Source organism: Prionailurus viverrinus, chromosome F2 (assembly GCF_022837055.1).
Source record: "Prionailurus viverrinus isolate Anna chromosome F2, UM_Priviv_1.0, whole genome shotgun sequence".
Classification (NCBI taxonomy): domain Eukaryota; kingdom Metazoa; phylum Chordata; class Mammalia; order Carnivora; family Felidae; genus Prionailurus; species Prionailurus viverrinus.
This window is the reverse complement of record NC_062578.1, coordinates 80,429,379-80,453,469: the sequence shown is the minus strand read 5'-3', so window position 1 is coordinate 80,453,469 and position 24,091 is coordinate 80,429,379. Positions and strand designations below refer to the sequence as shown.

Here is a 24,091-nt window from a genome sequence, read left to right as displayed (position 1 = left end):
TTGAACATCCCGCGTGCCCCTGTCCTCATGAGAGCCCATTGGTAGGTTCCTGGACGTGCAGTGTCGTAGGCGTGAAAGTTATTTTTGTTCTTGTGTGTTTCTAATTTTTGCTTGTTCCTCTTTCTTTTCTTTTCCTTTTTTTTTTTTCTGTCATACCGCCCTGTGAGTATGTTGTTGGGTCTGAAAAGGTAGGCTGTGAACATATTGCCTTGAAAATAGCTAGATTTCCCTGTGTGCTGCCTCCTCATTGCCTTTACTGCTTTAAAAAACCAAAATTTACCGCTGCCTGGATCCATATTACTCTGATCATGTTTTTATTTTTGAATCATCTTATTAAAAGATTTTTTTTTTTTTTTTGCTTTTTAGCACGTAACCCATGGGTGTTTGATATCTGTTTAAAATATTTGCTTTGGGGAACTTGTTTGGTCTTCCTTAGCATTTGGTGACAAACGAGCCCTGATTCATCTTTTTTGTTCGTTTTCAAGAAGTGAGATGCTAATTGATGTGGGTGGCTTCGCGGGCTTTTCCGCAGGGCATCTTAACCTGTAAAGTCTAAGACAGCGGCCCCTCGCCCCATTCTGGCTTTTGAATGAGCACCTCGGGCACGTGTTTCCTGGCTGTTGCTGTGTGATGTGCATGACGGTGCTTTAGCTCCCGCGGTGGTCGCCGGTGCAGGGACGCGATGGGACGCCGAGGAGGGCACGGTTGCCCCTTGCCCACCCCCGCAGCATGCTACTGACTTCACTTCACCTTAGCAGCTCTCGCTCATAAAAGGGCAGAGACTGTCCAACAGTCTGCACCGGTCTCATGCCCTTTTATGACAGGGACTGTTTCTAAGCATTAGGAAAACGTGGCCTTCTCAATAGCTGGTTCATTTGGATCTTGTGGACACAGGGACCTCTGTGGTTGACCACAGCTGACTCTGTGTGTTAGCCAGTAGGCATGCAGAGCCGGGTCATGGGGTTCACCTGAGCGGTCGAATGGGCCCTTACTTGCAGCAGCCTTTACTCTTCATGAAACCCTGTGTTGGTGAGAATTAGCCGTTTCTGTGTTTGTTGAGGCTCACGTCTGTCACCGAAGGGCGTGTCATTAGTTTGCGGCGGGGGAACTCCAGCAGTTAACCAAGCTCGGTCCTGGAGGGAGAACCTGGGGCTGATCCAGGTCCCTGTGTTCCCCCGCCCCGGCCCAGCTCCCCCGGGGGGGGAGGTTTTGCCACGGCCACCGTGCTGGCCAGGAGGCCCTGATTTCTTCTTTAATGCTCTGGCCCGAAGGGGAATACTTTTGTCCTTCGTTTACTTTGCCTCAGTTGAGACTGGCTGGACTTTCAGAAAGAGTCCCTCATGTTCCGGGGTGGGGGACTAAGGCAGGAGTGCGGTGTAGCAAGTGTGAGAAGCCGTCCGCCTTCAGAAAGGCAGGGCAGCGATGCTGTGATGGCCGGGCTGTGCCCCGGAACACGGGACCTTCCCCGTTGCTCCCTAGGCCCCAGGGGACTGGTGTAAGAGTGGCCTTGCCCGGCCTCCTCCCTTCTCACCTGCTCACCTCTGGCAGGTAGGTGCATTCAGCGGGAGTTCTCCCAGACCTCGGACCCTTCAAAGTTCAGACTGCGGGACAGCCATGAGCCTCTTTTTCTGGGCCGTCTTCTCGGCCTCCTGTGCGAGACCACGTGCCTTCCCTGAGTGTCGGTGCCAGGAGAGCCCTCCCTCTCTTCAGAGGGCTGTGACACTCAGCACGCGCCTGCCGTGTCCTGCACTGAGGTATACTTAGGGACAGAAACGTCACGGCTCGTCACTGGGCCGGGGGCGGGGGGCGGGGTGAGGAAAAGAGGAAATCAAGTGAGAAAGTCAGGGTTTTGACCTGAACAGCTGGGCGTGTGGTGGGGCTGTCTGCTGGGAAGGACTGGAGGTACCTGCTGGGGGTCAAATTCCAGAGCGAATGTTGGACGTGTTTTTACATGCCTGTATTCGTTCGATATTCAAGTGACCGTTTCAAAGAGGCAGTTGGATTTATGAGCCTGGAGTGCAGGTGACAGTGGACTGGAGAGACACCCTGGGAGGTGTCGGTATGTGGCTTGTGTTTAGAACCAAGGGTGTGGGTGAGCTCACCTAGCGAGGTGTAGACTGGGGCGGGAGGAGGGGCCGGGGCTGTGACCAGTGGGCTGGAGGGAAGCCCGGTATGTTATTCAACATACAAACTGGGATTTTGGGAGCTGGTGCCATTTATCTTAAAAGCGCTGGAGGGCAGGGCAGCTGCTAAGGAAGCCCGGGGGGGGGGGGGGGGGGGGGGGGATGGTATGCTGGACCTACATCCCGGGAGGACTGCTCCTGCAGCAGGAGGGTGGAGGAGAGCCCCCTGGGACCCAGAGTCGCATGGGGTGGTGGGATAGAGCCGCGCTGGTCCTTGAGGGAGGGCGCAGAGGCCTGAGGAGTGGGGGCGTCCCAGACTCCTGGTCTGTCCCATGGAGCAGAAGGCACGTTGGGTAGGGCTCTGGGGGGACTGGGAGCAGGAGCTGACCTGTAGGATTGGTGGATAGTTCTGGAATAGTCTTTCCCCCGCAAAGACTTTAAAAGAATCTCCTGAGTACGTTGATAGTGACTTTGGAGGAAGCAGTTCTGTTTTGACCCTTCTAAGGGTAAGGCACGATGTTTGCGGGTTCAGAGAAGAGTGAGGGCCTGTCACGGGGCTTCTGTCGCGAGGGGGAATGCCAGTTTAAGACGGGAAGGGGGCAGGGGAGGGGGAAGGTGCCGATTAGTCCCTACGTATGTCACTCAGCACCGTGGCAGTCTCCGCACGCTGAGCCACGTGTCGGGAGTTGACAGTAACGTTGCTGGAGGCGGGAAATGTGCGTTTGGATGCCGAGTCCTTTTCCGGTTGGAACGGAGAACACAGCGGTGCGTCCTGAACTTCTGTTCCGTTGACATTGTTGCCTAATTTTACTCAGTAGGGTGAAAAGTCCCTGCATGTTGGTATCACGGTGAGATGTTTTCACGGGTATTAAGTGGAAGTTTTGCTGCCCGTCAGGTCCGGTGGCTTGTGACACACACGTGAGAAGCCTTGACTTTGGGGCTTGGGCTGTGTTTGCTTTTTGTTTTAAATTTTTTTTTAATGTTTGAGACAGAGAGAGAGCATGAACGGGGGAGGGTCAGAGAGAGAGGGAGACACAGAATCTGAAACAGGCTCCAGGCTCTGAGCTGTCAGCACAGAGCCCGACGCGGGGCTCGAACTCACGGACCGTGAGATCATGACCTGAGCCGAAGTCGGCCGCCCAACCGACTGAGCCACCCAGGCGCCCTGGCTGTGTTTGCTTTTTGTTCCTCCCTTCTCTGCTCTCATCCTCCTTGTCTCCCCAGATGCTCTCAGAGAGGCCCTGCTTTTAACGGGGTGAATGGTAACAGTGCGGTCGTGTTGTGGGGGGCAGCCCGGCCAAGACCTGAGGGACATAACAAGGGGAGATTTCCAGGAGACAGAGGGCTCTGTGTGTATTCTGAAGACGGGATAAGAGCCAGCCAGGTGAAGGGACCATGAGGGCGGCTCAGGTGATGGGAGCGGCCCGGGCGGAGGCCTGGAAGCTCGTGGGGTTGGGGCTTGAGGAAGGTGTCCTGTGCTGGGGGGCCGGGGGTCCATGTCCCAGGCTTCAGGGTGGGGGCTGCTCCTGGTGGAGAGAACACTCGAGAGGGCCTGTCATACAGGGCTTCAGAGGAGCTTGGGTTTTATCAGAACTGACAACAGAGGGAGGCAGTGAAGGGGTCAGTGGGGAGTGGCCTTTAGGAGAGGGTTCTTGGTTTTGGGTTCAGTGGAAGGAGGGGGTTGGGCCAGGCAGGAGCAGCTCAGTCCCTTTGAGACCCATCCATTCATCTGTTTATTGATAGCAAACGTGCTGCTGAGCGTCCAGGGGAGAGGAATGGATACACAGTAGGAAGCAAAACATACGTGTCATTTTGGGGCTTACAGATGTCAGAAGTTGATTCAGCTAGAATGTTCTAGGAGCACAGCAGGGACGCCTGCCCAAAGTGCAGAGGTAGGAGGCAGGGAAGGCTGTCTTGAGAAGCTGACCATCAAATGAGGTGAGGCCTAAGGAGAGCGTGAAGTAGTGAGGCAGAAGGTGGGGCCCGCGGTCACTGGGGTCGGGTAAGGCTGCAGAGCGCGGGGGGGGGGGGGCAGTGGGGGAGCCAGAACTGTACTGGGGAACCTTGAAGGGTTTGAAGTGGGGGACTGAATCAGATTTATGCTTCGGGAAGGCCACTCCGGGTGGGCGTGAGTGTAGCGGGGACGGAGTGGAGACTGGCGAGGGGCTCGTTGGAAGGCTGTGGAGGTATCCAGGAGGAGAGAGATGAGGGCGTCTGGTTGGGGATGCCAGGGTGGCATAGGTGTGGAGTTTTCTTATGGGGAGGGCTGGCTTGTTAGTGGGGGAGGGGGGCATGCTAACACTGCGTTGTGGCTGTGAAGGAGACTGGGCTTTCCTCTTCTCTCTCCCCTGCCTTACGTGATGATCTTAGTACAACCCATACTGGGAACAGAAAGACTAAATTCTGGGGTGGCCAAAGAGTTTATAGTGTTTGTTAGAGTTAGATCTCTGAAGATTTAACTTTGTACTGAGATCTGTCAATAACACTCAGTTAGCTAGAAACTTCACGTCTTTTGGATTCCTGTAGGGGTTTTTATTCTTGATATGATGGGTTTCTCGGTGAGAAAAAAATTTAATATAGCTGCGATTTTTCTTGAAAAAAAAAAAACACTTCTCTTTGAAGAAATTTAATATTCAAATGAATAGGAATATTTAAAAAATGATAAACGAGTATTTTGATACATTTTACGGAGGGAGAAGCCTTTGCATTATTTATAGCACATCCTTGCCAATATTTAAGGAGCTGTTGGTGACGCCCCAGGCCCCGCCCTCTCAAGGCATTATTGAAGCTGGCTCTAAAGCAGTGAAGATAAAGGTCTTATTTGCAAAAGCCAACGGCTGGCTTGTGGTACGCAACATCACTCTCTTTATAAAATAATAGTAGGTTTGAATTTAAGGAAGTGGAAGGTGATTGATTTTCTAAAAAGCTGAAACATAAACTTTCTCATGCTGACGTTACAGTAGGAAAATTTGTGAAGGAAAATCCCACTCAAATATTGTCTGAGGGAAATGCATGGTGGAAGTCACATGTACCTCGTCCCTCTAGGAAATACCTGGCAGGTGTTTTTGAAGTCGGGACTGTTCCAGCTCACATACTGGCAATGATGGTTGCTGCCTCTCAATTACAGAGCCTACCGTTGCCTTCTTGGCATTTTTTTTTTTTTTTTTTTTTGTAGTGAGAGGGCGAATAGTGCTTAGCCAGTGTGCTTTGGGGGCAGAAGTCGTGCGTGCTAGCAGTGACACATTTCCACGCGTTGTGTTTTTTAGACATTACAAGAAGCGGTGCCAGGGGCGCATGCGGAAGCACGTGGGAGACCTGTGCCTCCAGGCCGGGATGCTGCAGGACTCTCTGGTGCATTACCACATGTCCGTGGAACTTCTCCGCTCAGTCAATGACTTCCTGTGGCTCGGAGGTAAGGTCATCTCATGAAGATATCAGATATGTGATTGTAGCAACTGTTATTTGCAATAAGAGAAAAGAGAAAAATGAAAAGGAATTCTAAAAATGAACGATGAGGGAGGAGAGGCAGTCGGCTGTCTGGTCGGTGTCGGGGATCGGCGGGGACAGCCCTCCTGCCGTGTCTGCTGCCGCGTCCCCACCCGGGCCTGCCCCGGCATCCTGCAGGCACCCCCACACACTGTCCTGTATCATGGGCTGCCTTTCCGTGTTCCTCCGGGCTTGTTTGTTTTTAAGCACATCTTGCCCTCTGCTGATGCCATTCCCCACCGAAGTCACCTCCTGCCCTCATTCTTCAAAACCCCGTGTGTACACGAGCTGGTGGACAGGTCAGCCAGAAGTGGTATGTCCACGCAGTGGAATGTCGTGAAGGCGTGAAAATGTGAAAAGTTACAGCACAGGGAGGATAGTCAGTAATACCATAATACTGTGGAGTGGTGACAGAGGGTGACCGCACTTATCGCGAGGAGCACCGAGTGACATATGGAGTCGTCCAGTCCGTGTGGCATACACCCGAAACCAGAACCACATGGTACGTCCCCTGTACTTCGATAACATGAGAGACATAAAATGCGACGGACCTTGATAGCACCACGTAGAGTCAGAGGAGCCAGGCACAAAGGGCCACCTGTCAGCTGCAGTGTCCTGAATAGGCAGAGAACCGATTCCTGGCTGCCAGAGGTAGAGGTGGCTGTGGAGTTTCTTTTGGGGCTGATGGAAACGTTCTGGAGTTAGACGGTGGTGATGGTCGCCCAACTGTCTGTGTACTAACAACTGCTGACTTGGGCACTTTTCAGTGGGTGAGTTTTGTGAGTTACATTTCAATTTGAAAAACTAAAGAAAGGAGGAAAAAACCTACTTCAAAGGACAGCCTTTTCTCACCCCACCAGGCAGCGGGGGCCTGCAGAGTCTTGTCCAGAGCCCCGTCTGTCGTGGAGCTTGCCCTTTGTGCTGGAATTGTGTGTTTACATGCGTTTTTCCTTCAGGGACCATCTCCTCGGCGTGGGGTGGGACGCGTGGTCTGTGTGTGTCCATAACCCAGCTTATTGTACATGTTCCATAAACGCTTGTTAAATAAATGTTGTGTGGGTAAGGAGTGAAATCAGGTTCTTTCCCGGAAAGATTAGTCGGGAGGCCTGTGAGCTACTACGATAAATACAAGTCAGAATACAGTAATGGAGTAAGTTCTTTAATGGAAGTTTAGCAATGTGCTCTGGAACCATTAAATATAAGAAATTCTTAAAATGGACTTAAACTCCATAATTCGATTTAAGGGGGCTAGAGATTGGTCGGTGGAATATATCCATACTTCAGGGAGCTGTAACATTAGGGCCCCTGTGGTGGGCACTTATCCAGAAGGAAGGGTCCCTGCTCATGACCCACATAGGGACCAGCTGGGTCGGTAGTGTCCCTGAAGAAGGGCGGGGGGGGGGGGCACGGCCTGTGCTGTATGCTGTTTGCCTGGTCCAGTCTCTCACGAACGTGTAGTGCCGTTTCCCAGAGGCTACGTGACCTGTGACATCACCACAGATTGAACGCAGAGGTAGATGGGAGACTCCAGCTCACTGTATCAAGCTGTACATTAAAGACATTTGTAAAAATATAAAACAGTACCAGCCTTCCAGCCTATATTTTTGTTTTGGAAAATAGTTATTGTTCATCAATATATAATATATAGTGGGATTATTATTATTTTAAAAAGGAATGAACACATACCTAGTAAAATCTGTTTTTAGTTATAGTTTCAAATATGGTAAATATCTGTCAATGTAACCCGCACAGAAAAAATTCTTTGTGATCCTCAGTGATTTTCACAGCACGAAGAGGTGTTAAGACCAAAAGGTTTGGGGAGCGTTGCAGTCATAGACATGAACACTGTAGAGTAACTTAGAAGGCCCGGGGCCGAGCTTGATTCTTAGGCTCTGCCTGCCTGCAGGCCATACTCTAAGTAACCGTGGCTGCCTTTGAGGACCAGACAGGCTTACAGGTGTTTGCTCCAAAGGAAACCAATGCATTTAGGGCATATGGTGGGGCAAGGTGTTGTGGGCCTGCTTTGCTGTCTTATTTTTGAACATTTTCGATCCGGAGCATCTGTCGCTCCCTGGCTCTGTAGTGTCAGGGTCTGGCACTGGACCTGCCACATGGTGGGCACTCAAGTGTTGGTGACAAGGATGAAGAGGCTGGCCTGTTTCGCGTGTGTGCTCAGTCTCCCAGTGAGACCTCGAGTCTCCCGACAGTGTTCTGTGTTGCCAGCTTCGGCATGGGCGTGGGAAAGGTAGTGGGTGGTACGCTCCTGTTGGGAACAAAACCCGTGATCTGGAGGAACCATCTTTGTTTTGGGGGGAAACTGACATTTCTACATAATCGAATTGTTCCGTGTTCAGATCATTCTTAGGCCCTGCAGGTTGAGCTCATGATGGGCCACTAACTTTACTAATTGTATTTTTTTGTTTGTTTGTTTTTTAAACACCCAGCTGCCCTTGAAGGGTTATGTTCCGCGTCTGTCATCTGTCACTATCCTGGTGGAACTGGGGGTAAGACTGGAGCTCGCAGGTTCCAGGGGAGCTCTCTCCCTGCTGAAGCAGCCAACAGACACCGACCAGGTAAGCTCTGTGCCTTCCTCCCGCCCGGACTCCTTCCTTGTCTCTTAAGCATGCAGGAGTAATTGATTACGTTTCTCTCTGAGTGAATGAAACCTGACTAATGTTTACATAAAATAGAAAAGCTGTTGAGTCAGAAATCTTGGACGAGACGTTTTCTTCTGATTTTATTGAGTACTGATCTTATGGAATCTTACTGTTGATGGATTACAATGATTGTTTCATTTCTGGAACACTTGAATAAAGTTTCTTGGTAGACTGGCCTCAAAGTTCTGTGCCTGGGTCTTTTTCCTAATTTTTGTGTATTTAGGAAAGCTAGCTCCAGGTGTCAACTTTAACAGCTAATTCAGGGCTTGGTCTCTTCCTTAGTTTTCAGTTTGATGACATTCTTTCTCTCTTTTCTTTTTTAAAGGTTAGTTATTTATTTTGAGACTCCCGCGAGGTGGGGAGGGGCAGAGAGAGAGAGGAAGAGGGAGAGGGAGATCCCAAGCAGGCTCCACGCTGTCAGCACAGAGCCCGATGCGGGGCTTGATCTTACGAACCATGAGATCATGACCTGAGCTGAAATCAAGAGTCGGATGCTTAACAGACTGAGCCACCCAGACGCCCCGATGAAGTTCTTTTAATAAGTTCAGTTTGATCTGCTTAGGTTTGTCAGCACCAGTGAGGGGTAAAACGTCTTCTTGGAGGAGCAGACTTACAAGTGTTTTTCGAATAAACTTGAGCCTTTTGACCCTTAAGGGATGAACTTGTCATACTGCTTAGGTCATGAAGATAAGAGTAAAGAGTGTGGAGATCAAGGCCTCATGCTCAACCTTGAGGTGGTTTTTGATCCGTGAGATTCTTTGACACTTTTTCCCCAGAGAGAAAGCCCTTGGTAGTAAATGCGTATTGGGTAGGGGAGTGGCTTGAATGTATTTTGTCCTGACTTCACCTGTGACCAACAGAGAGTGAGAAGCGACCTTCGGGAGCTGGTTTCCTGCGGCTGCACAGTTGTGTGTAGGGCTGCATGGGTGGGTCTGTAATGGTTCTAGAAGAGAAGATATTTTATCCTTCTTCGGCACAGCATCCTGGATGACTTCAGTCGTCCCCCAGTTACTTGATGGGAAGGGAAAGGCGGCTGAGAGGCCGAGCGCGTGGCTGTGGTCCTGGCTGCGGCCCTGTGGCCCTGCGGTGGGGCCCTCCTGCTTCCCCAGTCAGTCTCCTGCACATTCTGGGAGTGCCTTCTGGTGGGGATGGTTGTTTCCCCCGTGATTTGAAGAGTTCTGATGTGTTGAGACTGTTGTACTGATGTGATTAGTGAGACTCAAGACTTTTTAGAGAAATGTTTCATTTTTCCACTTTGCTGAGTGTAGGCAAAAAAAAAAAAAAAAAAAAAAAAAAAAGGTTTAAACTTTTCTGAGAAACTGCTCTGTCTGCAGTAGAGAAGTGTCTTTATTTAGCCTCGCGTCGTGTAGACCGCCCGAGCGCTCTGACTGTTGGAGGCACCGATGGGAAGGCTATGCAGTGAAGCTCAGGTGAGGGCAGACAGAGCTGGGCTGACTTTACTGCCCTTCTCGCAGAAGAGGGTTCAGGTCTGCTGCTGTGCTCGGTGGCACGGACAGGCGTGTCGTTTCGTCCTGAATAGTGACCCCGGGGCTGTCCGCCGCACCCTCCTCTTACGTCACGGCGGATGGCGTCAAGACCAGACGAGCCGGTTGTTAACATTCTCCCTGCGTTTGCATCCATTCCTTCCTCAACAGCAGAAACGCACATTGTCCTTTACTGTCAGCATTTACTATCAGTGGGACCTGGAGCATTTAGGCTCCTGGTGCCTCAGTTTCTCTGTCTCCAGAACGGGGAAGGTAGTGACAGTATTCCCCTCGTAGGGTTCCTGTGAAGGTGCCCGAGATGAACCTGTCCTACCCGGCCCTGGGTAACTGTCAGCGACAATGTCATCGAGAGTGTTAGGGTGAGCAGTAGGTAGTTTGAAGACTTGGTGATGTGAGTTAATGAGTACGGTTAGAATACCCCAGACATCTCGGATCCGGCAGACGTCCTTGGATGAAAGGAAATTGTGTCTCTCCTAACATCGAGTTATTGTAGTTGCAGAAGAATTCTGTAGTCCCTACCTCTTTTGCTTTCGTTCTCCTTTTTTTTTTTCCTTCAACTTTCTTAGTATTCAAAAGTTAGAAGCCACAAATTCTTTTATTCTGGAAGCTTGCATGTGAACTTGTAATGCTATAATTAATGGACAAACCTTGGTTTATTAAGAAAATCAATAGGACATTCTGCAGTCAGTGTGAAGAGAAATGCTTATTGACTCGTACATGTTTCTTTTTTGTGGTTACCTCTACTCTTTGGTCTGTCTTCATGTGTTAATCATCACCATCATTGTCATGATCAAAACAGCTATGGATTACTCAGCACCTGCCTAGGCCAGTGGCTGTGCTCAGCGCTGTCCTTATGTCCTGCCTCCCAGCAGGTGTCGGAGGGCACATATCAGTATCTCCTTTCTGCAGGTGAGGCACTGAGGCAGAAAGAGCTGGGCCCCAGCCCCTGGTCATGCAGCCAGCGAAGGCAGACTCGGGGCCGGGCCCCGGGTTGCTCTGACTGTGCAGCTTGTGTTCTGGGTTGCTGCTCTGACCAGCCGCCCATTGACTGGTTTCCAGAGCACTGGTGAGTTCATCACTGCCATGTTTTAGTGATCTCAGCCTGATGAGGCCTTAAAAGAAGAGATCAGTGAGACCATGAGACAGAGGGACATAGATTGAAATGATATATATTAAAAAAAATTTTTTTTTAACATTTATTTGTTTCTGAGAGACAGACAAGGCACAAGCAGGGGAGGGGCAGAGAGACATGCACAGAATCCGAAGCAGCTCCAGGCTCTGAGCTGTTAGCACAGAGCCCGATGTGGGGCTCGAACCCACGGACCGTGAGATCACGCCCTGAGCCGAAGCTGGAGGCTTAACCGACTGAGCCGCCCAGGCGTCCCTGAAATGACATATTTTTGCAATTGATTTAGTCTCAGCCAACAATGTAAAAAGTTACCATTTTAGTTTCAACTCTGTAAGCACTAAAAAATAAAACATTTAAAATGATTACAGTGCAAAAGAGAGAAGTGGGCTTTGAAAATCCAGCCATCGTTGCTAATGGCTTAGCCCTTGCTTTTCTCTGGTGATGCTTGTTGGGAGAAAACCTCCAAAGACAGAAATGGTTTTCTGAGGCCATTAGTACAGAAGAAAAGATTAAGTTAGTGAATGTTGAGAGAAGGTAAAAACCTAGACTCTTCTCTTTCTGCTGGTGAGCACGCAGATTCTATGGGACTTGGGACTTGCTTTTTATGGCCTAAGTATATTTCCTCACCTGTGAAATTTGAGTGATGTTATTTCATTTGTGTGATTATGAGAGTTAGCTGCCTTGTATACAAAGCACCTAAGAGGTGCACAGTAAGCATTTGCTGTCACAATAGCATAGGTTATTTACAAGTATCAACCCTGGATACTGAAGAGGGAGGTTTGTTTCTGGTGCATGCTCCATACGTATATGCATATGATAATACGAGTATGATTGAAAGTGATAGGGACCCAGTTACATTGTTTTAGTGGGGTATGAAGCTTTGATGGGATCAGTGTCGTTCTAGTGACATAGGGAATAGCTAAATTGCCTTAAGATGGAGAACTTAAAGATTATTTGTATAGAACGTGTGTTTTTACAACTTAGAATTCATATTGCCATGTAACCATTAAAACCTTTACATTACATAGCCAGTATGTTTAGAAAACTTGATATTGAGCTGTTTTCAGGGAATAAGCTTATCTCTTTTGTGAGTGAAGAAAATTTTGATTTTTTTCTGTACTCTTAATAGGTTAAAACAAGTCAAAATGTTCATTTGGCATCACTTTTTTTTTTTTTTAAATAGAGGGAATAATAGAAGGGGGGAACTCATACTGTTTTACTATGTAAATAAACATTTTTGTATTTCAACAAAGTTGTATGATGTATAGTTACCAGCTCTTTGGGCAGTATTTTGCAAGACACTTAGAATACCTACCTACTGTTAGAAAAAACCCGATGTGACCTTTATGAACACAGGGTTAGTATAGATCTGCTGGGTATTGGTAAGTGCAACATGCAAGGACTAGGAGTAAGCTCTCCTACTGATGGCTGGAAGGACAGATTCCCTGGGTCTCAGTCTCCCTGTCTGCAAAACGAAGAGGCTGGACCCGACGCCCAAGACTCCTTCCCGTTCAGATTAGTTTCCGTGAGCCTGTGTCTTGTTTATATTCGGGAGTGTTAAAGATCCCAGATCAAGCGCTGAATACGCCCCCTTCCCTGAAGCTGCCGTGTGCTCGCTGTGTGTTCGCTAAGCCTTCGGTTAAGGTGTCTGAGCACCCTGTTTTTAAAACCCTTGCTGATCTTTTTTCTTACCGCGCAGGCACTTTCTCTTGCACCTTTTCCAGCAGCGTAGAAAGCCTTTCTGTGGCCGTAGGTGGCGCTGTTGCACCTTTGAAAAGTCTCAGTCTCACTTTTCCTGTTTGTAAAAGAAGATTTATTTAACCAACAGTCCTTTAATTTGATTTTTTTTTTTTTTTGTTTCGTGTTTCAGAATGGTACAGCGTCCATTCTGTCTAGGCGTTCCACTTATATCTTATTTTTATTCTGTCGGTGTGAAAATTTCAGACGTGCCGTGTGAACAGTGGTGAAATTGGACTTTCTTCCAGTGTTAGAAGCCAGGCAGCCGTGATTTCATAACAGGGGTAGATGCAGCGTCTGGAGCGCCTTCAAGCTGAAGAACCGCGAACTCTCCGAGGGTTAATCAGCAGAAGGTGATTTGGTTTCGGGGACCGAGCCTCGTGTTTCGTCTTGGGCGTGAGTGTGCAGGCCGCCACTTAGTCGTGTGAACTGGCGTCAGTTCTCTGAGATTTTTCCTCATCTGGATGAGGATGCTAATGTCTTCTTTGGAGAATTACGAGGATTAGGGAGAAATTATGTCAAGCGTTTAGCACAGTGGTTATCTCGTAAAAGAGCTCGTGAACTTTAGCTGTTATGTTGCACAAAGCCGTTATTTTATACTCTTTGGCGATTACTAAAATTGGAAGTGACAGTTCCACGAAGAAAGATGCAGTTTAGAAGTGAGTGAACGGTTTGAGGAGGGTCGGTAGCTCCTGTGGCCGTAATTTAGCGGCAGCGTCAGAGATGGGGCGTTCTGTAGTCAACCCACCTGAAGTCACGGAACTGTTCGTTAATTAAGCGTACGTTGGGGCTTAAGGGGTCCAATAATTGCACTCCTGTGTTCTCCACCAGCCAACTGGGAGATGAGATGGGAATGGGCAGGAGGAGACAGATGTCACCTTTATTACTGATAAAGCCGCATTCTCCACGAAATTTAGGGGTGCAGGAAAATGGGCGTGTTCCTCCTATATCTGGAACTGGTCAGACCGGCCCAGGGAGCTCTGGGCCTGAGAGGACCTGCCCAAGTCTTCAGGACACGGGGGAAGCTGGGCACCCCAGGGAAGAAGAGGGGTTCACATGCCCAGCTCGCCCCCCCCAAACTTCCCCGAAGCCACGCCACGCGTGTGAGGAGGACGAGCCGGGCCACACGGTCAGGAGCGTTACGGGGAGAGCCCTCCTTGTGGGGACCGGAGCAGTGGGAGGAATGGCCCCTTCCTCCCACTTTCCCCAGGTCACGGGGTAGAGCAGAAGGGTAATCCCCAAGAGCTTGTAAATGGGACGAGGAACTATGGAAGATGATTAGAAGGGAGATTTGTGAGGTCGCCTTAATAGTTACCGTTCGTCGAGCGCCTCACACGTGCTATCTGTGTTTCTCAGGGCGTGCCTGATGCGATCCCCGAATGCTCACAGCAGCCCGGCAGGGTAGGCTTGATGATTGCCCCCATTTTACGGATGTGGACGCTGAGGCACAGAGAGGGTAGGCAACCCGACCAAGCTCACGGAGCTGGCGTCAGAGCAGGGACCTTGCGGTGTGGCTGGGCTCCCGGAGACTGGTTTCAGGTGTTTCTGGGACGTCAGCCCGTCTGCAGGTCTGCGTGTGTGTCTGTCCGTCAGTCAGGGCTCTGCCAGCCTAGAAAGACTGGCAGAGGGAGAGTTACGCAAGTGTTGACCGTGGTGTCCGTGGGAGTCACCGTGGCCAGCCTCGATTGTTCGTCCAGGCGGCAAGTCCGTCCCCCTAACAGATATTTGGTCCCAGTGAATCTACGAAAACCCGTCCTGCTCTGCTTCTGCCCGTGATCGGGCCGTTGAGGGGCAGTGTGCTCTTCCCCTGTGATATTTGCACTGTGATATTTGGTCTGATCGGTAACTTTTTGTCTTGTGTTACTCTAACAAGTTCAACCTCCACTCTTCTTACGTTAGTCTCTTAGGAGTTCGGTTAATGTGAAATCAGTCCATTGGAGCCTCATGATGCTGATAATCAAATCTCAGAGCCCGTCAGGGTGCTTGTAGCCGTGGAGACCGGGCTGCAGGACACCCTTTCGCTCACTGTGCGATATCCTCAGACAGCACCCACTATTCCCGTGTCCCCCACCCTTGCGAACAGGCCAGATAACAGACAGCAAAGTACTTGGGCTGCTCCTCCCAGTGAGAACACTGGTAAGTGGCTGGAGGTGAGCTAATAAAAGGAAAGGCTGCCAGGAAGTCCAATTAGATGTTAAAGTCCATTTGGGAAAGAACTGTCTACTTTTTTTGTGGCTGAGCTTTTTCTTTGCTGTTTGAAGAAACTATCTGGGCCATGTGGCTTACAGACTCACACGGGATGAGATGAAGGGAATTTAAAAGGCAGACGAGGGTTGTTTTAGGTGGTCCCTCCAGGCCAGTGAGAAGTGATAGTCCTCGGCCTGTGTGAGACGTGAGACAAAGACTCTTACACACGGACGAAGGTAACTTTAAAAGCCCTGCAGTCTCAGTGCACTTAGTATGGGGCCCGGTTCATCACTACGTGTGCCGAGAGGTCAAGTAATTGATGGTTGTGATAATGACTGAGCTGAGGCAGGAAAAAGTTTCAGTCTCATTCCCTATTTAACAGACATGGCACAATGTGATATACTCGAGCAGGTTTTCCAATGAAGGAGAAGTTTGTAGGGTCATCTGGAAGCCCCCAGTTCCCCAAAGTGTCCCCGTAGGGGAGGTCTGTGTGTTCTTCACAGGGCACGTTGTCTTGGGGGGGTGGGACGGCGGGGCGTCCCTGGCTCCTCAGAGCTACGGTTTCATCATCAGCGGTGTGGGGTTAATCGTCCCTGTCCACTCTGTGGGGATGCCGTGAGAATCACACGGCCACACACAATGTTGTCAAGCACGTGCTTGGTGTATAGCTGGTATTCAGTAGAAGCACCTGTTTTTTTTTATGTTTGTTTTTATTTTTTAAATTTTATTATAGTCATGGCTTTCAAATCGCAGTGATGTTTTTGGTCTTCATTTAACAGTAGAGATTGCAGTACACAAAACAGTTCTTAAATAGGATTGTGGGATGTAGTCTCTGTATAAACAATTGAATGAATATGCTGTTTCAATAAGACTAGCTTTTACTGGGACACACCTTTTTGAACTTGTCAACATATTTGCAAATGATCGTAGCTAATGATAAGCACAACTCTTAGATCAGTGTTTCTTCAGGTGACAGGGAATTCTGTCCTCCAGAGAAGGCTAGTTGGATCTCATTAGTATCTGGGTAGTTTAGCAGATGATCAAGGCTTTCAAAAGCTTCTTGATAATAGTGAAGTTAACTGTTTCGTATTGCACCTTCTAGAAGTTGGAAATCTGTAGCTGGTGAAGCGTGCAGCGATTCAGCGAACGAGTGTGAGATTTCAGGAGGGTAGAGCTAAGTTCCATATAACCTTCCAATAACTTTCCCCTCCATTCCAAGCTGTGGGTGTATATTTGCACACAAAAAAATTACTGTTCCTTTGTCGTTTGGCTTATTTGTGGGAATAAGAAACTCTCCTTGGTCAAGGCGAGTAGGGGAGTATGCACTTGGAAGGTGGGAGGGCAGGAGGCAAGAGGCACTTTACAGTTTGTGCAGGGTGTGGGTGATGGCAGCTTTTTTTTTTCCTTCCAAAGCAAAAAGGCACCAGACTTGTGACATACTGTTATTCAGAATTGCTCTTCTGATCAGAGAGACGTGCCTCAGAGTTTTCGAGGCAATGTGAAGCATGAAATGTGATTAGTAGTTGTCTTTAAAAATAGTTTTGTTTTCCAAATAAAAGACCATACTCTGTTCTTTCTTCCAGGGGCACAAGAAGTTCTCATTGATCCAGGTACATGATCTATGTGCTTAGTTTCTTTTGGTTCTTTAAGTGCTTGTTTCATGGTGGTGTGAGTGAATGGTTAAAATTTCTGGATTATGATCTTTGGAACATTCTGATTTAAGTAACTTTAAATCAGAACTGTTAAATACTTGATTATTGTGTGGTCTTTGTTTGATGGGGCACCCTGCTGATTTATGTTGTCTGTTGAAGAGGTATATTCTTTGTCTCGCATGGTTACGTGAATGATTTGCAATGATTTAAAATTCTTTGAATGCATCGAGCATGCTTATCCAGTTAATTGTGAATTTATTCATAGTAATGACTTTACTTTGATTTTGTGGTTTATGCTCTCTCAACATGAATTTAAATTCTTTACTGCATTCTGTATATGTGTTCTTAACAGAGAAAGAAATTTTGTGTTTTACAGAGGTGGGTTTTTCTTTCTTAACTTCTGTAATTAATGCAACTAAATCTCTTTTATTGTAGTGCCCAATTATTTCATAATGAGCTCTATTATTTTCTGGGTTAATTAGAATCAATGACAAAAGATAAATCAAAAAATCAAAAAATTTCTTCCTTTGAGGGGTAGAAATCGGGCAGTCATGCTAATAAATGTTTTGTGACCGGTGCATGTATTTCAATCTCACAATGTGTCTCTGTTCTGAAATGAAATTGCTTCAGATTTGCAGATTTCTGTTTTCACATCTGTGTGGAATCCTTCCTCTAGAAGATGTTCCATGATAGTTTCTTCCTTCCTTCCTTCCTTTCTTTCTTCCTTCCTTTCTTTCTTTCTTTCTTTCTTTCTTTCTTTCTTTCTTTCTTTCTTTCTTTCTTTCTTTCTTTTCATTCTGTCCTCCCGTCCTTCTGTCCGTCCTTCTTTCCTTCCATCCTTCCTTCCTTTCTTCCTTCTTCCCCTTAGGTTATTGAGATGTAATTGACATACGATTGTGCTAATTTCCTGACAGGGTTTGTGGAAGGTGTAGAGAAAGGAAAACAAAGGACTTTGGTTTGTTTTCTGGAGACCTGGGTTGCGATGAGGAAATAATTTGGGGGTGGCTGAGGGACTGAATGACCCCCCCAGCCCCGCACTGAGAAGCTGAACAATTACATTGATGTCGGGTGTACTGATGTTTGATCAGTAGAAGTTGCTGAGCCCAATCTGGCTAGTTATGCCTGATGGAAGTACTGAATTTTAGTGTGTCAACCACGACTTGCAGGAGAAGTAGATACTTACACCAAGTAGAAGTAGCTTTGAGCTGTCAGAAAACCAGTCCTTTGTGGAGAGAAAAGAATACATCTTTTTTATTCCTGAAACTTTTCAAAATGAGGTTGAATGGAAATGAAATCGAGTTTAGAGTAATGGAGGTAAAAGGAGGGGGTCTACGGGTTTTGTCATATGGGGACATGTGGGAATCCTGTGGTCGAGGTTGAAGCTGGCAGGGAAGGACACAGAAACCAGCATGGGGTGTCCCAGGGCATCTTCTGTAGCAGTCCCAACTTGATCTTTGTTCCTAGGGGAGGGCAAGTAGAACGTTGAGGTGCTGCTCTCCCCCTACCTCCCAGCTCCTGCCACTCTGCTTCTGGCCTCTGCTCACGGGGCCTTTGGTGCCAGGGCCAACGTCCTCACTAAGGTCTGATCTTTCAGGCCTTAGTCTTGAGGGGGTTCAGAGCAAGTCTCCCCAAACTGTGCCTGCTTGGCATGTGGCCTGTTTGGAGTTGAAGGCAATTGGAACTCTGTGGGATCAAGAGAAACTTTAGTTCCTCTCTTAGCTACCTAGAAGAATCTCAGTTTGGTATCTTTTCTGGAATAAGAGTTATTACCAATGATAAATTTTATGTTCATAACCCGTATGGAATGCAAACTGGTGTAGCCACACTGGAGAACAGTGTGGAGGTTCCTCAAAAAACTAAAAATAGAATTACCCTATGACCCAGCACTTGCACTATTAGGTATTTACTCAAAGGATACAAAAATACAGATTCGAAGGGGTACCTGCACCCCAGTGTTTGTAGCAGCACTATCAACCATAGCCAAACTATAGAGAGAGCCCAAATGTCCATTGACTGATGAATGGGTAAAGAAGAGATCTATGTTTACAGTGGAATATTACTCAGCCATCAAAACGTATGAAATCTTGCCATCTGCAATGACATGGATGGAGCTAGAGTGTATTACGCTAGGCAAAATAAGTCCATCAGAGAAAGACAAACACCATATTATTTCAGTCATATGTGGAATTTATTTTTTTATTTTTTATTTTTTTTAAAATATAATGTATTGTCAAATTGGTTTCCATACAACACCCAGTGCTCATCCCAACAAATGCCCTCCTCCATGCCCATCACCCACTTTCCTCTCTCTGCCCCCCCCCCCCCCGCCCCAGTCAACCCTCAGTTTGTTCTCACCTTAAGAGTCTCTTATGGTTTGCTTCCCTCCCTCTCTGTGACTTTCTTTTTTCCCCCTTCCCCTCCCTTATGGTCTTCTGTTAAGTTCCTCAAGATCCACCATATGTGGAACTGAAGAAACAAAACAGATGAACATATGGGAAACAGGGAGAGGAGAAGAGAGGGAAACAAACCACAAGAGACTCTCAATGATAGAGAACAAACCGAAGGTTGATGGAGGCAGGAGGGTGGGCGATGGGCTAGATGGGTGATGGGGATCAAGGAGGGCCCTTGTGGTGATGGGCACTGGGTATTGCATGTAAGTGATGAATCACTGAATTCTACTCCAGAGGCCAATATTGCACTGTATGATAACTAACTAAAAATTAAATTAGAAAAAAAAAGGAAAGAAAAATGACCCATCTGTATGGCAGGGCATATATCCAATTACCAAACATGTGCTTTTCTTCTTATTGCCCTGTGAATTGTGCTCTTTCCCTTTAAAGCCCAGGCCTTTCCCATTCCTTAGCTCAGGATGGCGTAGGTTCATCATTTTACCTTTCTGTCTCTGTAGCTCATGAACATGGGGTTCCTGAATGCACGAAATTAAATTTCGTTTTTTGTTAATTTGTGTCATATCAGGGGAATCTGGGTGGCTCAGTCAGTTGAGTGTCCAACTTCAGCTCGGGTCATAATCTCATGGTTTGTGAATTCGAGCCCCACATCAGGCTTGCTGCTGTCAGTATGGAGCCTGCTTTGGATTCTCTGTCCCCCCGCCCTCTCTCTGTCCCTCCCCTGCTCATGCTCTCTCGCTCAAAAATAAATAAACCTTTAAAAGATTTTTGTCTCGTGTCAATTTAATTCTTAGACCATCCAGAGGAACCTTTGAAGGATAGAGGAAAATTTTTCCTCTGCAACAATTTCTTTCCTGCTACTTAAACCCTGGCAAATGTGTTGGTAGGGAATCACTTCATCACTCCTTGGAGCAATGTAGTCTGATTCTTCTTTGTCTCTAAATCTGAACAGCGGATGTTCTCTCTGGGGTCACAGAATTGTTCAGCTCCCTAGAAAAGCCTTCCACGTGAAGTCATGACAAAATTGGATCACTTCCATTTTATTTTTGAAATTGAATTGGATATACCATTCAAAGCAAACTTTCAGATTTTTTTTTTTTTATACCTGCTTTTCCTACAACTATCTTGAGGGCCAGAAGGAAGAGTTTGACAGCATTTGGGTGCTTGGTCTGGTATTTGTTTTAAGAACCAAGCTTCTCCTCAAGTGGTGCTGGGAGAACTGGACAGTGACATGCAGAAGAATGAACCTGGACCACTTTCTTACACCAGACACAAAAATAAACTCAAAATGGATGAAAGACCTAAATGTGAGACAGGAAGCCATCAAAATTCTAGAAGAGAAAACAGGCAGCAACCTCTTTGACCTTAGCCGCAGCAACTTCTTAGTCAACACGTCTCCAGACTCAAGGGAAACAAAAGCAAAAATGAACTATTGGGACCTCACCAAAATAAAAATCTTCTGCACAGCAAAGGAAACAGTCAGCAAAACTAAAAGGCAACCGACAGAATGGGAGAAGATATTTACAAATGACATATCAGATAAAGGGTTAGTATCCAAAATCTATAAAGAACTTACCGAACTCAACACCCAAAAAACAAATAATCCAGTGAAGAAATGGGCAAAAGACATGAATAGACACTTCTCCAAAGAAGACATCCAGATGGCCAACCGACACATGAAAAAATGCTTAACATCACTCATCATCAGGGAAATACAAATCAAAACCACAATGAGATATCACCTTCCACCTGTCAGAATGGCTAACATTAACAACTCAGGCAACAACAGATGGTGGCGAGGATGCGGAGAAAGGGGATCTCTTTTGCATTGTTGGTGGGAATGCAAGCTGGTGCAGCCACTCTGGAAAACAGTCTGGAGGTTCCTCGAAAAACTAAGAATAGAACTACCCTATGACCCAGCAATTGCACTACTAGGTATTTATCCACAGGATACAAAAATGCTGATTCGAAGGGGCATATGCACCCCAGTGTTTATAGCAGCACTATCGACAATAGCCAAAGTATGGAAAGAGCCCAAATGTCCATCGACTGACGACTGGATAAAGCAGATGTGGTATATATACCACAGAGTACTGCTCGGCCATCAAAAAGAATGAAATCTTGCCATTTGCAACAGTGTGGATGGAACTAAAGTGTATTATGCTAAGCAAAATGAGTCAGAGAAAGACAAATATATGATTTCACTGAAATGTGGAATTTATGAAACAAAACATCAACATGGGGGAGGGAAGCAAAAATAAGATAACAGAGAGGGGGACAAACTATAAGAGACTTTTAAATGCAGGGAACAAACTGAGGCTTGCTGGAGGGGAGGTGTGGAGATGGGCTGAGTGCATGATGGGCATTAAGGAGGGCACTTGTTGGGATGAGCACTGGGCGTCAAATGTAAGTGATGAATCACTAAATTCTGTTCTTGAAATCATTATTACACTGTATGTTAACTAACTTGGACTAAAAAAAAAAATAAAAAAAGAAGAAGAAAAAGAACCAAGTTTCTCCTTTGGTCATTTCTAGCAGCTAGGCTTTTGAGCCCTTGATCTGCATTTGAAACAGAATGCTTCCTGGTGTCAAACTGTTTTTTTTTTTTTTTTTTTTTTTTTTTGTCACTTCTGAACATGTCATGTCCATTCAGCAACTGTTTCAACTGTTGGCCAATTTCAGCTAATTCAAATTTGCTTTCCTGTTTTCACATTGAAGGGATTTTCTCCTGCCTATAATAAAAATAAGCAAGAGGCGCCCGAGTGGCTCAGTTGGTCATAATCTCATGGCTCGTGAGTTCGAGTCCCATGCTGGACTCTGCGCTGACAGGTTGGAGCCTGCTTGGGATTCTCTCTCTCTCTCTCTCTCTCTCTCTCTCTCTCTCTCTCTCTCGTTCTCTCTCACTCTCTCTTTCTCTCTCTCTCTCTCTCTCTCTCTCTCTCTCTCTCTCTCCCTCTCTCTCTCCCTCTCCCTCTCTCCCTCTCCCCTTTCTCTGCCCCTTCCCCACTGGCACTGTCTCTGTCTCTCTCTCTCAAAATAAATAAACTTAAAAATAAATAAGAAATTTGTGCTTACAGTGAAGGCACCGTTCTAAGGTGCTGTTTTTTTTTTCTTAAACAGCTTTAATACAATTTACCCTTTTAAAATATACAATTCCGTGGTTTTTACTGTATTCCCAGAGCTGTGCACACATCACCACATCAATCTTAGGACATTTTACTGCCCTAGCTGGAAGTCCTGTGCTCCTTAGAAGTCACTCTTCACTGCCTCGTCCTCCACACCCCCAATCCCAGACGCTCACTTACCTGCCTCTATGTATTTGTCTCTTCTGGACATTTTAGGAAAATGGAATCAGACAACATGTGGTCTTTTGTGACTGACTGCTTTCACTTAACATAATGTCTTCAAGGTTCATCCATGTTGTAGCATGAATCAGTACTTTTTTCATTGCTAATAATATTATTCTGTGTGAATATACCACTTTTTGTTGACCCATTCATCAGTTGATGGACATTTGGGTTGTTTCTCCTTTTTGCCTGTTATCAGTAATGGTGCTGTGGACGTTCACATACAAGTTTTTGTGGGTGAATGTTTTCAGTTCTCTTATCTGTAAGCCTAGGAAATGGAATTGCTGGATCATGTGGTAACTCAGTATTTAACTATTTGAAGAACTGCGAGATCGTTTTCCAAAGTGGTTGTACCATTTTGTATTCTCATCGGCAGCATAGGGGAGTTCCGATTTCACTACGTCCTCACCAGTGCTTGTTACTATCCTGATTATTGTCATTCCAGTGAGCAAGCAGTGGTATCTCATTGTCCTGGAGATTTGCGTTTCCCGTATAGCTAACTATGCTCAGCATCTTTTCATTGTGCTTCTTGGCCATTTGTATATTTTCTTTGGAAAAATATCTGTCCAGATCCTTTATCAAACATTTTTTACTTGAGTTATTTGTCTTTCTCTTATTGAGTTGTAACAGATCTTTTTATATTCTGAATACAGCTTCCTTATCAGATACATGATTTAAAAATTTTTTCTCCTCTTCTGTGTGTTGTTGTTTTCACTTTCTTGATGGTGCCCTTTGAAGCAGAGACATTATAAATTTTGATGAAGTCCAGTGTGTCTGTGTTTTCTCTGTTGCTTGTGCTTTTCGGTCATATCTAAGATATAAGGTGCCGTATATAAACTTTACATATAAAGCAACCTAATCCTTACAAAGATTTTAGGAGATAGTTACTGTTGTGATGCCTCGCTTATAGATGAGGAAATCGAGATGCAGAAAAGTGCATTGACCTGCTCAAGGTCACAGCTAGTAAGTGGTGATGTGGCAGTTCAAACCCATGAGTTTGTCTCCAGTATCTGGCCTCTTAACCACCATACTCTGTTCCTTTCATTTATTAAATCATTTATTAAAAACTCTTTGCCTATTTGATTTCTTACTGTTTTTTTTTCTCATTGGGACCTCATCTCTTCATTCACCTTGCAGAGTTCAGTGTAGGTTTATTTAGGTTTAATGCAGGTGGAAGCATTGCTATGAATGAATTTCTGCATTACTCAGCTTCCAGTGATGATTGTTGCTAATTGACCTAAGAAAGTTGTGCTTCAGGCTTTTCTAGTCATGACACTAAAAGTAGAGTCATGACTACAGAGCATTCAGAGAAAACATTGGGTTGATTTCATTTTGCTAACCAATGAAACAACCCCCTGGTGTTGAAATAGATTATAAGTCTCCCAGAATAGGGTCACTCTCTTCCTTACATTCATTTTGTTTGCTTATAGTGTTTAGACAGTGCCTTTTGTCCAGCAGATTAGTTAGAACACTGTGACCATGATCACCGTCCATAGTAACAGAATTAAAAAAAAAATTTTTTTTTAACGTTTATTTATTATTGAGAGACAGAGAGAGGCAGAGCATGAGCCTGGGAGGGGCCGAGAGAGGGGGAGACACAGAATGCGAAGCAGGCTCCAGGCTCCTAGCTGTCAGCACAGAGCCTGACGCGGGGCTTGAACCCACAAACCGCGAGATCATGACCTGAGCTGAAGCCGGACGCTCAACCGACTGAGCCACCCAGGCACCCCCGTAGTACCAGAATTTTGACAACAGTATCTGTTGTTTGTTTCACAAGGGAAAAGATAACATAGAAATACTTCTCAGATCTATTTGAAAAGCCTGGAACTTTGAGAAGAATTCCATGAACCATACAAAGCT

The 24,091-nt window shown here is 46.5% G+C and overlaps 1 protein-coding gene across 3 annotated transcripts in view; it reads left to right on the top strand.

The window, feature by feature from the left end:
* The window catches only part of TRAPPC9 (trafficking protein particle complex subunit 9), a 568,190-nt gene that overhangs the window by 13,260 nt on the left and 530,839 nt on the right, over positions 1-24,091 (top strand). For 2 of the 3 annotated variants that reach the window (XM_047842485.1, XM_047842487.1), the window contains exons 3-5: positions 5,390-5,535; positions 8,054-8,182; positions 16,408-16,434. In XM_047842485.1, the coding sequence (XP_047698441.1) occupies positions 5,390-5,535; positions 8,054-8,182; positions 16,408-16,434 (302 nt within the window). The remainder of the gene's footprint in view (positions 1-5,389; positions 5,536-8,053; positions 8,183-16,407; positions 16,435-24,091) is intronic. The other variant, XM_047842486.1, reaches the window with a different exon arrangement.